Below are 13,297 nucleotides of genomic sequence, written 5' to 3' on the forward strand. Positions count from 1 at the left end.
GGGGCCGAGCGCCGGGCCCGCAGGACGCGAGGGGAAGCGGCGTGAAACTTTGCGGGGCCGGCGGCCCGGGGAGGCGGCTGGCGCCCGGGGCGCGGCGGCCCCTCGCTCGCCGCCCGCCCGCCCCCTCCCTGCCGGCTCGGCACAGACTCGGCCCCCGCCCCCTCCCCGCTCCCCCGCGCGCTCCCCGCTCGCTCGCTCGCTTGCTCGCTCTCCGGCTCCTCCTCACTCGCCCGCCCGCCCGCGCCCGGCGCAGCTCGGCCAGAGCGACCGCGGGGCTGAGCGCACGTCCGCCCGCCCGGAGGGCTCCGCAGGCGGCCCCGGCGCGCGGCCCCCGCCCTCTCCCGCGGCCTCGCTTCCTCGCACCCTGCCCCCGGCCCGGGCTCCCGCGCCGCCCGCGGCTCCGCGCTCCCCGCAGCCACGATGCCCGCGGCCCGGCCGCCCGGCGCGGGGCTCGGCGGGATGGCGCTGCTCCTGGCTTGGCTCTTGGGGAGCCCGGCGGCAGCTCTAGCGGGAGGTAAGCGCCGGGAGGGGCGGGCCGGGGGGAGGGGGCAAAGTTGCAGCTGGGGGTCGCGGCTGACTTGGCGACTCGCGCGCCGCCCTCCCCCCCAGGATGCAGAGATTGGGGTGAGGGGTGACTGCCTGAATTCGGGGCTAGGATCCGTGTCCCCTCGGCCCGGGCTGCTGGGTGTGTGGAGGCGGAGATGTGTCTGCAGAAGCCGGCGCTTGCCTGGGTCGCCTGCGCGCTCCCTTTGCGTCCTCCTGCGCTGGGGGGCTGCCTCCCTTTTGCAGCCTCAAAGGATCTCCTTGGAGTGGGGTCGCCTCCAACCCCAGATTCTCGGAGTTCCGTGCAACCGCACCCGGGGCTGGGTGCCAGATAAGTCTCTCCGTTTTAGGGAGAGGACAGGAAGGGGGCAGCCGCGCCGCCCTACAACTGAGGACTAGGGCGTCGTAGTACCCCTCCCTCCGACCCCTTGCCTCCTCTAGTTTTGCTGGTCCAAAGGGCCAGGACTCTGGATTGATCCCGAGCACCAGGAAGCAGGACTTGGGTGTGGCTTTGACCCTGAGGCCGGCGGAGGGGGCGCGGGGCTCTCAGAACTTAGCGGGTGGTGGTGGTGGTGGGGGGAGATGTTGGGTGGCAGTCGGGAGCCCGACCAGGCTCCCCTTCTCTCTTTGCCTGAGCACAGTTCGGAATTGGGGGAGGGGGGGAGTTGCTGGCTTCACCCACCACGTGCGTGCCGGGTCTGAGGGGTGGTGCGAGTTGAGCGGCGAATGGCTGATTCTCCACCTGGCCGAGGTCCCCCAGGAAAAGTTGTGGAGGGGGATTGGGGGGAGAGAGGGGAGTGCAACGCCCAACTCACCCGAAGCTAATCCCGAGGGTTTCAGGGGTTTGGCCGAGCCAGTAGGAGACCCAAGAGTCGGGGGAGCGTTGTTAGACCACCCCACGCCTTCTGCGCGTAAGGCCCGCAGCGGTTTCCCAGAAACGCGCTCCTCACGTGGGAAAAAGCAGACCGTGGCAGGGTCTGCCCAGGCTGGAGACAGCCGGAGGGCGCACGCGTCTGGAGTCCCGTATCTCGTCCGCACCGTCTTAATCCAGAGCAGGGGGACGGGCTGTGTCCCTGCTCCCCAGGGAGCTCTGGAGCCCGGGCGCGCACACCTGCTTTCAGCACCAAGGGCCGCGGACAGCGCTCGGCTCTGTGGGCTTTAGCCCTGGGTCCCGGTCCCTTCACCTCTTCCCAAGGGCCTTGAGTGCCCTCCTCCGCATAAATCAGGCATTTTATCTCTTCCCCCCTCCTCCTTTCCTTTACATGTGGAGTCCCGAGTGCAGCGCCAAGGAAATAATTCATCACCTTTTGTTAAACAAAGCATATCATTAAAGAACCCCCCCTTTTATGAGGCAGTAATATTCACAATTTACACCAGCTCTGGACAATTTCTCTGGGAAAGAGGGGAGGAGAGCTTTGGCTTGAATGCATCGTTTCCACCACAGCGTGCCCTTTCTTAATTAGCTGCCTCTTTCCAACAATGGCTTGGTGGCTTTGAGCAGAGTCCAGATCTCCCTCCCCCAACCCGTTTTGAATCTGTGTTGTGTCTAACAGAAAAAAACAGGACCCAAAGCTACCCGGGGCTTACTGTCTTTTCTAAAGTGATTCCGCCTCTGAGACCACGCTCTTCAATACACGCCCTCCAAGGAAAATGTCTTAATGGCATATATTGAATTGTCATCCGAGACAAGGATGTCAGTTCCCAGCTTCTTTTACTGGCTTCAAACATACCGTGGGGGTGTGTGTGTGCCCAGTCGCATGCGTAGGTGTGTGTATGCGTGCATGCTAATTTTTAGGACATTTCATATTATTTTTCTAACTGCCTGACTCTACGGCTAGCCAGCATATATTTTTAATTAACTTCAGGTCACTGCCAAATTAAAGTCAACTGATGGGCGCTTTCAGATGGCTCATTAATAACAGTGTGGTTCTGACTCCCAGACTGAATCACGGAGGAGGGAGCAAGGGTAGCCAATAAACATTGCCAGTTCGGATGGTGCATTTAGACACAATTGACCCTCCACAATAAATTCTATCTTTAACATGGAGCCCGACTTCTGCTAAAATTAGTAGGAGAATCCTTCTGCTGTTTCAGCGTTGCAAACTAGTCCTTCTGTTTGCTGTGGGGGTGGAGTGAGGGGATTTGTAAATACTTGAAAGGGACTTGTTGCTACATTCTCATGCAGGTCACGTGACTCTCTGGGCCATTTTGCTTTAAGGCATGAATAAGTATAAAGTATAACTTGTATTTGAAGAGGCTCTTTATTGTCTAAGATATGCACATGGGGAATAATTGCAACTACGTGCTAAAACTGCAGAGCCTAAGTGTGATTTCTTTTCTTTTTCCCTTGAATTAATAAAGCAAATTCAATACTGCTCAATAAGGCTAGAATTTTGCCGCTTCCCCCAGCCTCTAACATGCGTTGTTGTTAGATTCGCTTAAAGACCATTTTCGTCATGGATTGGCATTCTTTTCCGTGGCATTTTGGCCCCCCAACTGGGTGCCACCTTGTTCAAGCTTGAGGGATTCTTCTGGTGTTCTTATGTCTCAGTTGGATATTAGGAAGATAATGACTGTTTCATTCCTTTCTTCCTCTTCTAAAACAAAAGTGTGTTTCCTGATAAGAATAGCTTGTTTTCTTTTTTTTTTCATTTGGCCCTTATAAATCCATCACTGCAAGCTATTCAAAAGGGCTTGATTTATTGGTCTTCCTATTTGGTCCACTGACGATTTCTCAACCCGCACGTGCTGCCATCCACTGGGGGCGCTCAAGGCAATCGCTGGAAATTGAGGGCAGAAGAGGGGTGACTCCTCACCTGCAGACCCCCCAGGTGTGTGCAAGTGTGAAAGGTCAGCAGAATGGAGGAGGTGGCCAGCCTGGAAGCAGCCTCAACACTCCCTCTTTCTGCTTACTACATTCAAATCATATTTCTCAAAGAAAGCACTTGACTCATGGCAGCGAAAAGGAGGAAAGAAATAGTGGAAAGAGGGCAGGAGAATGCTCCAAGAAAGGCAATGTTCGAATACAAAGCCCAGCTGCCCTTTGAAAACCCATTGGTGGCTTCCTTCCTAGAGCCAAGTTGCAACACACCAGAGAGGCCACAGCAAGCTCTTTTGGGGAGCCTGACTGAGCTGGGTACTGGAATTAGATTTACGGGCTCAGGGAAAGGAGTGTTGTGCTTTGAAATCAGAGCGATCTGAGTCCAGGGCTCAGTTCCATTTTTCGTTAATGGGTGACTTTCATCAGGACCATCTTCTCTGAGCCTCTATTTCACCATTTGTGGTGAGGCAGTTAATGGTACCATTCTGGAAGGATAATTGCCGTGATTATATGAAACAAAGCATAATGCATGTGAGCGCATAGTAGGTGCTTTCCAAAGAGAAGACTGCCCTTTTCCTCTCAGTAGAAATGAGGAAAGCAAACCTAAGTTGGCTTGAAGCAGATGTTGGCATAAATACCTGAATAATTCAGGCCAGAGTGGAGGAGGTGGGGTGGGGGTAGCGAGCAGCCCAGTTACCTGTCTGCTGCCTTTGGCAGGTGAGATTTTACATTGCCTGGTGCAGACTCCCTTCCTCTCCAAACTCTCCTATTGGATCTCTTTGGACTTCAGTGTTACCATCAGGAAAGCAGAGTTTATCCCCCTGGAGATAAGGGTGATGTTGGAAGGCAGGTTAATGGTTGGAAGGAAGAGAAAAGAAAGGGGTCTTTTGGAAAGGGGCCCTTCTTCATTCATTAATTTTATTCATACATTCATTTAACACTGACCAAGCACTCCCTATGCGTGTGGCAGGTCCCATATTGGGCTCTGGAGACACAGCGTGATATGATGAGGTCCCTGCTGCAATTTTGGCAGCCCAGCAAGGGAGATCTTACTGCAGTGGGAGCCCACGGGAGGGCATGTCTCATTCTCCCCAGGGTGGTCAGTGAAGGCTTCCCAGAGGAGGTGGCATTTGAGCTGGCCCTGCAGGGATGTGACAGGTGTCAGCTGCCAGCAGAGAGGTTTCTCCAGTGGGACAGCTCAGATCCTGAAGGCATCATCTTGGAGTCCATCACACGTGTGGAATTAGAGAGAGGGAACCAAAGGAGAGATGAGAGGGGTAGGCGCGCCCAGACACACCCCCACGAGAGATGGTTGACCCTACTGTGCTCCTTGCTCTTCCTCTGCTGTCACCGGCATAGCAGATTTAAGCCGGAACAAAGGACCGTGCACCGCACTGTTCCCTCTTGTCCACTAGAGGTTGTGATGCACCGAAGGAATCTTCTCCAAAGGCAGCAGGGCTCTGCACAGCCCTGAGTAAACAGTGCTTACTGGATTTGCATATTTGCATAATCCTCTGGTTACTGTAGTTCCTTAGAATCAGCCCTTTGGTGGTTGTGAAAGTAGGGCCCCCGGGAGGGACCAGGGTCCTTTGAGGATGGTGAGAGTGAAACCAAGGGGAATTATTTACCTGTGCAAGGCAGGGACTATAACTTAATGATAAAAATGGCATTTATTGAGTGTCGATTTTGTTCCAAGCCTCGTGATGTATGCTTTATATAGATTCGTTTGGAGAATCCACACAAACACCCCATGAGATACATGCAGTTCTTACCACTAAATTACGGACTGGGGAAATTGAGGCACAGAGAAATTAAGTAACGTGCAGAGCTGACTGTAGTGAGATGGCACAACGATATGATGCAACTAGATGATGCAATGAGGAGACACAACAGGCAGGGAGCAAATGTGGCTCAAGCAATTGGGTGCCTCCCTCCCACATGAGAGGACCCAGGTTCGGTTCCTGGTGCCTCCTGAAAGAAGATGAGCAGACCCAGAGAGCAGACTGCAAGCACAAACAATGGGGGAGGGGATAAATAAATAAATCTTAAAAAAACAATGACAAAAACCAGGCCTGAGCAAGAAGCTCTTCATACCATGCCCAGCTATATCCTGCATTCCCCACAGCTCATGGTGTAGAGGCTGTTGCTACATGGAATGATGAATAAATAATTTTCGGATGCACGTTGAACACGTACCCAATGCTTTACACAGTTCTTGGCATGTAGTAAGCAACTTGGGAAAAACTGTTCACATTGAAGTGTGTCATCAAGTGAGGCAGGTTACAATTTTATTTGTAGGTAATTAATTCATAACCATTATAGCTAAATAAGCATTCAATATTTACCAAGCACTTACGTAGATTATTTTATTCAATCTTCACAATTTCCCTTCATTTTATAGACTAGGAAACCAAGGCTTAGAGAGGCTGGGTTACGTGCCCACAGTTGTCAGGTCAGAAGCAGCAGAAGTAAGATGTGAACCCAGCGAGTCTGACTGGGGAACCTGAGCCTGACTGCTGGGTTCTGCTGAATTTCAGAATGCAAAAGATGCTTTCTCCATTCATATGCAGGCAGTCACCTGCATGGGTCCAACCCCCAGCTCCAAAGTCTGACCAAGGACAAAAATCAACTCAGATTTCCCTAAGTCCTTAATAGCTTTCACAAGGACAAACGAAGGAAAGAAGAAAAAGTCCAGAAAAGGAGTGAGCAATGGGGCTGGACCATTGTTTGGCTTTGATTTTCTGGCTGTTTGCTTATAATTCTCTTGTGTTCCTAGTTCACCCCTCATTAATAGAGAACTCACATTGTAGGCAATTGCTTTCTGTAACCCCCAAAGTTCAGGACCCAAGCTCTGCGGTTTCCTGTCTATGAGTCTCGATTTTTCCATCTATAAAATGGATCACAATAACTGCTGCCCTATACACATAGCCATCCTTACAGGGCTGGGATGAGACAAAGGATTTAAGATGTTTTTACGTTCCAGAAAATCAAGCCTTGGGGATGGAAGTGACAATTCAGAAGACTAAAGACCCCAAACACCCCCATATATTTCTTGTTAAGAGAGCATGAGGACAAATATAATCCTGCTATTTGCCATTTATTGTGGGCCAGCTCTGAGCTAGGTGTTTATCTGATCCTCACCCAACCCTACTGGGCTACATCATTAACTAGGAAACTGAGTCTCAGAAAGCCACAGGCTCTTGCTCAAGGTTTCAGGGGCAATAAATGATGAAACCAGGTTTCAAACCCAGGACTATTTCATTCTAAAGACCAGGCTTGTTCTACACCAGCGGTTCTTTACGTTTTTTTTGTCCACCGACCCCTTTGCCAGTCAGCTGACAACCACGGACCCTTTACTAAGTCCACATTATACTGCATGTTATTTTAATAAATATATTACACCTGTGCCAACATGTCCCCACAAGAGTAAGGTTTTTTTGAATCTCAGTTCAAGCTCACAGACCCCTCGTTGAGAACCCCTGTTCTGGATGCTGTGGTATGAGGGTGTGTGTATCACACAACACATTGTAAAATGGAGAGCTGATGCATGTCAGGATCAAGATGGTTTGACAGGACTCTGGCAGGAGAGGGGTTTTCTTGCCCAGTGGCAATGTCGGGTGTCTTGAGTCAGCTTGCTAAGGGGTAAAAGGATTCATCTGAGTTTCTTCCATACCTACTCTGATAGCTTTAGGGTGCGGCGTTTGTTTCTGTCTTGTGCTATTCCTTTTGCCTGGCTGCCATCCTAAGAGTTTGTATACATTTAAGGGGTTCAGAGGGCACTCGATTAAATTCTACGATTTTAGCAGCACTATCCTAGGCTATATGCTTTAGTTCTCTGAGCCCGTTTATTTTTTTTTTAAGTTTTTTTTTCTCTCCCCTTCCACCCCCCTCCCCCCCCCCCAGTTGTCTGCTCTCTGTGTCCATTTGCTGTGTGTTCTTCTGTGTCTGCTTGCATTCTTGTCAGTGGCACTGGGAATCCGTGTCTCTTTATGTTGCATCATCTAGCCGTGTCAGCTCCCTGTGTGTGGCACCACTCCTGGGCAAGCTGTGCTTTTTTTGCTCAGGGTGGCTCTCCTTATAGGGCACACTCCTTGCACATGGGGCTCCCCTACTCGGGGGACATCCCTGCACGGCACGGCACTCCTTGCACACATCAGCACTATGCGTGGGCCAGCTCACCACACGGGTTAGGAGGCCCGGGGTGTGAACCCTGGACCTCCTATGTAGTAGGTAGATGCCCTTATCAGTTTAGCCAAATCCGCTTCCCTCTGAGCCCATTTCGATCTGATATGTAAAATGAGAAGATCATATCTGCCTTTCAAGGCTGTTAAGAATAATCAATGTGTCTAGCTCATAGTAAGCACCCAATAAAAGTTTCCATTATTGCAACTATTATTCATGTGGTGAACTCCTATTCATCCTTCAAAACCCAGTCCCTAATTCTCTTTTTCTGTGAGCCTTCCCTTGCATCCCTCCTCTCTACATCAGCTATGAATGAGCCTCAGGGGTCCCCACAGCATTTTATCCTCCTATTACAGCACTGATAATGCATGAACCACCAGTTTACATGCGTTCCTCCCACTACACAATGAACCCTTTGAAAGCCACAAGTGAATCCACTTATTTGTATCTCCCCTAGCCTTCTCTAACGCTGGGTAAGTGTTCAACCCATTTTTAAAGCTATGTTAAATTACCGTTCAACTTAATCTTACTTGTGAGATGGAGGAGTTGGAGTCCCAAGACCTGAATTTAATGGCGGACTCTTTTTCCTGTATCTATGTGGTCTCAGGCAGCCTGTCTGAGCCTTGGTTTCTCATCTGAAAAAAAAATGGGAATAATCATAGCGCCCTTCCTCATGGGGTTCCAGTGAAGAAAATCAATGAGACAATAGATATGAAATCACTGAGGAAGCCTGCAAAAAAGGAGGAGGAGGAGAAAAAAAAAGAAGATGAACTAGGAAAGAAATATCCTCTGTAAGGACAAAAAAATACCCTTTGTGAAAGCAAAGAACCACAAGGTGGGCCGTTCCATCAGTCCCCGCCGCAGCCAGCTTTCTTTCCAAAGGGAATATGTGCTGCAATGATTCATCCTTAGCTAATTTCAAAATGGAAACTTTCCAGACAGGACTTTGGTGGTTGTAGAATCTGCCTTCCTCGGGTCCCGGCAGCTGCACAAACAGCAACTGCCCAGCTGAGAGCCAAGGAAGGGTAGAAACGGGAATAAAAACCAGGCTTCAGAGTCAGAGAAGGCTGAGTTTAAACATGTTGCTGACTTGTTAGATGCATGACCTTGGCCGAGCCACTCCGTCACCCTGAGCCGGCATGGGGCTTTGTGCAGGGGTGATGGTCATTTTCCTGGGATAATGTGATTTGGGGGAGGTGGATGCCCAGCATAGACTGCTCTGCAAAAAGAAGTTAACAGAGTATCTTTGCTGCGGTTTATAATACTGATCAGTGGCAGCAGTTCCTCAGGCTCTCCACCTCCCTTAATCCTCCCCATGATAATTTCATTTTATCGAGGAAGGAGACCCAGAGACAGGAAGGGACTTGCTTAAGATCCCACTGCAAGCAAGTGGCACATCCAGGACTCAAGCCCTTGACCCCTGTTTTCTGGCTACCATTCTAATGTGGATTCCCCAAGAAAAATGGAATCTCTGCTCTCCCTGGATATATGTTCTAAGACATGAAGCGATGTGGCTGTGCAGACCTTAAAGGCATCTGTCTCCATTAAACCAGTGGTACCCATTACCCACATCAAGTATCTATCTTACGTGGCTCTGGCAGAGTGACTTCAAACCATGGCGCTTTAGGAGAAGCTGAAATCACTCCCTTGCTCCCTCCCCTGCTTCCTCGGCACCTGAATCTTTGAGGCGAGCAGTAGACCTGCTTGCACCTTGGAATGGTGCCATCCAAGCAGGTGGCATGAGTCAATCAAGCAAGAGTAGACCAAGGATTCTCAGGGAGGCCCAGGTCCCAGGTCAGGTACTCCTCCTGTGCTTCCTTGCTCTCACTATGGGTTGTGGGTAGTGGCCGATCAAAGAACCCAGCTGAAGTCTGGCATGTGGAAAGCCAGGGAAGGGTTGGTGAGGCACGGGTGATGGGTTCATTGCCAGCCCCAGGCAAGTAGCTAGACACCAAGGACGATCCAGGGGGCTGGAGGTGAGAACATGGTTGATCGATGCAGTTGAAAGCATGAGATCTCAGAGGCAAGCGGGCATGAGTATGAGCCTCTGGGTCAGTCTGGTCTCACCTCTTCCCAATTGGGACTGGGCACATGCTCAAGCTTAGTGTGCTCAGAATGCCAAAATGGAGCGTGGGCCCAGGATCAGGGTGCTGGTTGGGCAGGGTAGGCTGGCATAGTCAAGAGCTCAGACTCTGGAGTCAGATTCCAGACTCTGGAATCTAACTGGGTGATTTTGGACCCATCACTTCACTCTGAAATGATGGAAGGATGGAGAGGGGTGGTGCTGCTGATGGTGGTGATAATGATTTGTTGTTTTGTTGTTGTGTTTTTGTTACTCTGGGCGGATTCTCAGATTTCCATATCAGTGCTGGCTTCCAAGAGAAGAAACATTTACTGATTATTTTGATTGCAAGCAACAAAGATGCACTCAGCCTGCTCAAGAATAAGAAACTTGCTGTAAGGATACCCAAATATTCAAATATTATATTAAATTATATTAAAGGTTTGGAGCCATGTAAGGATACCCTTGGCCAAGGATGCTCCAGGGTTCCTCTCTCCATTTCTCTGTCTCGTGGCATCTGCTTCTCTCTGTGCACGCCTTGGTTCCAGCTCCCTCTCTGTTGCCTGACACTTGCTGCTCACTCATCACAGATTCTCCTTCCACTCACCGCCAGTTACACAAAGAACATTACTGCTTCTCCAGCTCAGACTCTAAATCAGCACTGCGTGGTAGCCCCTGGTCACACGAGGCTATTTAAATTAGATTAGAGGCTATTTAAATTAGAATCTGAGTTCCTCTGTCACACCAGCCACATTTCAAGTGTTCAGTGACTATGTATGGCCAGTGGCTACCATATTGGACCAGCGTGGTTAGAGGACTTTTCCATCATTGCAGAAAGTTCTATCATACGGAGCTGCTCTAGATCATGCTATTCTAGCTACATGCCCGAACTCTGAGCCCCTTCATATTTCCTGGGTCAGATTCCTGAGGGGCACATGGCTTGTCCTGCCCAGCTGTTTGCAGCAGGCAATAGGTTGGATGTTCACTACTGATCCAATCATCTGTGGCTCATATGAGAAGCATGCCGTGTGGCACAAGACGCAGCCACCCATGCCTGCCCCTTGGGTAGAACAGCCACCACTAATGGCATCTTGCACACTTGCTCCGCTGGCCTCCGCAGCTGCTTCTTGACCCTTCCAATTGCCAGGATGTAGCTCTGGAACTCTTCTGCAGTACATCCATATTCATCCGTCTGTGCCTTTACCGATAAACATATCCAAGAGAGCTGGGAAGAATCACGATATATGGTCACTGTCTGCTGACTTGTCTTCCTCTTCCACTGGGAAGTATTCGGGCTTGAGTCTTATTATCTCTATTCTCAGCTGCTTTGTTGAATGAATGAGTGAGTGAATGAATGTATGAGAAATATTCTTAGGTCATAACCCATAGTCTTGGGACATAAGACACAAAGCCATTTGCAGAAAATGTACAATCTCCACATCTTTTGGGGCAAACTGGATTTAGGAAAAAGACAACTTAGAGTAGGAGTTGGGGGTGGCAGAGAGCAGGAAGACGGGGCCCCTCAAGTCTGCTGTATTAGCATTTAAAGGCAGTCCACCTTCTTTGAAAGTCAGGATTGGGTGGAAAGTGAAGAGAAGCTTCGATTTAGAGTCCCAGGAGCCCTCCTTCTCCCAGAGAAACGCTCATCTGGAATGACAAGGACACATTCAGAAGTGAGAATGGAGGTCGGTGGGAAAACGGGATGTGCTTTCTGAGTATGTGATACCATGCGTGGTATTAGTAAAACAGCTGTTAGGAAATACTGTGACAGCTCCAAAGCTTTCCTTTTAAGGACTTGTTTGGAAGGGTGGTTAGAAGAGTATACTCAGAGCGAGCTTTGAAGGACTAGTGGGCTCCATACTGGATTAGGACCAAAGAGGCCTTGGTGTGGACCCCAAACCTGCCATTTATATGTTAGTGATGCTGGGAAAGCCATTGTATTTCTCCAAGCCTCAGTTTCCCATCTGCAAAAGGAGACTAGAAAGCTTCTCCCTGCTTCCCTCTGCAGGGAGGAATGCAGTGCCTACGGCTACGTCCCTGCACAGCCCCAGGAGGTGCCTTTCATCCTATGGTGTGTGTGAACGGCGCCCCCTGCAGTTAAGCAGCGCACCGCCTGGGCGGCTGTGCGTGACAGCTCTGGGTGTGGACGGGCACCGCTAAACTGTAAAGTGATTTACAGAGGGAGTGGGGAGCTCCTCTTACTTCTCATTCCCTAAAGACTGACGACCAGCCTCCACCTTCCACGCCCCCCCCTTTAAAGCAGGTTTACCAAGTTGTAAAACTAATTTGGGGCCAACCACTTTGGAAATTAATGCAAAATATGTGGAGTCGGGGCTTGGGGTAGGGAAATTTGCCTAATGTATGGCATACATTTTTTAAAAAAGATGTGCTAAGACTAATTTGCATACTTTTATTTCAATTGGGGTTAAAAACAAAGTCGTTTTTTGTTTGTTTGTAGGTTTTTAAAAGAAAGCCTCAGCCCTCTCTTGTTCGTCCAAAAATATGAGCTTGGGCAAGTTAATTAAAGTTTCTAGGCCTCGATTTCCTCAAGTATGGATGCACGTTCTAGGGTTGTAGTGAAGAGTCCGTGATTTGACCCTGTAACTCATAGAATAGTGGTTGGTATGCAGTAGGAGCTCAATTATTACAGTAGCATATGCAATATGTATAAGAACATAGTAATCATCATCATTAATGGAACACCCTATCTAGGCCTACACTTGATATCACAGAAAATTCACAAGGGTTCTCTATCACTCCAGACACACATGAAGCTATTTCAAGCCCAGAACCTAGAATTGTGCTAGAACTTAGCAGGGCTGAGTCACATTGGATGCGTGAGCAAATGGATCCTAGTCCTCATCGATTATGGATGTTTGAAAGCCTTTCTCCCCTTCTAGACTCGGAGCTTCTCAAAGGCAGGGACTACATCTTATTACCCTCTCCATCCCCACCTCTCAACTCTTCCCCACGCCCCGTAATAGAACCTTGATAAAGAGAGTTGTTGAATGAATGAGCTGAAGTGTGAGCAACCTTAATCAGTATGCAGGAAATGCTTGTGATTAGCACACATGGTAATACATGGTTTTTGTCTTCACAGACTAGGAATTCCTCATGCCAGTGTCACCAGCATCTGGTTTGGAGCAAGGCATGCACAGGGTAGCAGGGCTTCATGGCGAGGTGAGGTATAGCAGTGACCAAGAACACAGAATTTTGGGACGCCCCGGGATTCAGCTGCTTCTGAATCCCAGCTCTATCACTTACTAGCTGCAGAACCTTGGGCAAGTTGTTCGTCTTCTCTGTGCCTCAGTTTCCTGCTTTGTGAAATAGGGAGAATAATTGTACCTTCTTCACAGAGTTGGCATGAGATGCAAATGCAGCATTTCCCGCCGAGAGTTTAGCACAAAGTAGTACTCAATAGAAATAATACCAGGAACAAGGAGATGAATGACCTTCTCCAAGGGCCTTGGTAGAAGAAGACGGATGTGGTGTACGTAACCAGCTAGAAGAGGTTGTGCACATTCATGAGCCCCACAGATAAAACGTCCTGCCGGAATTCAGAGACTGCTGACCCGAGAGGACGCATCTCAGGTTCCAGAAGCAGAAGGCAGGGGTCCAGGTGAGCGACTCCCTCGCTCACTCGCTGGTGTTTGAGGACCACAGTTCATCATAGATCAGCCGCAAAACCC

At 49.7% G+C, this 13,297-nt stretch overlaps 1 protein-coding gene across 3 annotated transcripts in view; it reads left to right on the plus strand.

Moving 5' to 3' along the window:
* Nucleotides 1-325: 325 nt before the first annotated feature.
* The window catches only part of SEZ6L (seizure related 6 homolog like), a 204,903-nt gene continuing 191,931 nt past the window's right edge, over nt 326-13,297 (plus strand). For 2 of the 3 annotated variants that reach the window (XM_023584812.3, XM_058281568.2), the window contains exon 1: nt 406-514. In XM_023584812.3, the coding sequence (XP_023440580.1) occupies nt 421-514 (94 nt within the window). In that variant the 5' untranslated portion in view covers nt 406-420. Of the gene's footprint in view, nt 515-13,297 lie in introns of all 3 variants that reach the window. The other variant, XM_058281567.2, reaches the window with a different exon arrangement.

The sequence above is a fragment of the Dasypus novemcinctus genome, chromosome 19 (assembly GCF_030445035.2).
Source record: "Dasypus novemcinctus isolate mDasNov1 chromosome 19, mDasNov1.1.hap2, whole genome shotgun sequence".
Taxonomy (NCBI): domain Eukaryota; kingdom Metazoa; phylum Chordata; class Mammalia; order Cingulata; family Dasypodidae; genus Dasypus; species Dasypus novemcinctus.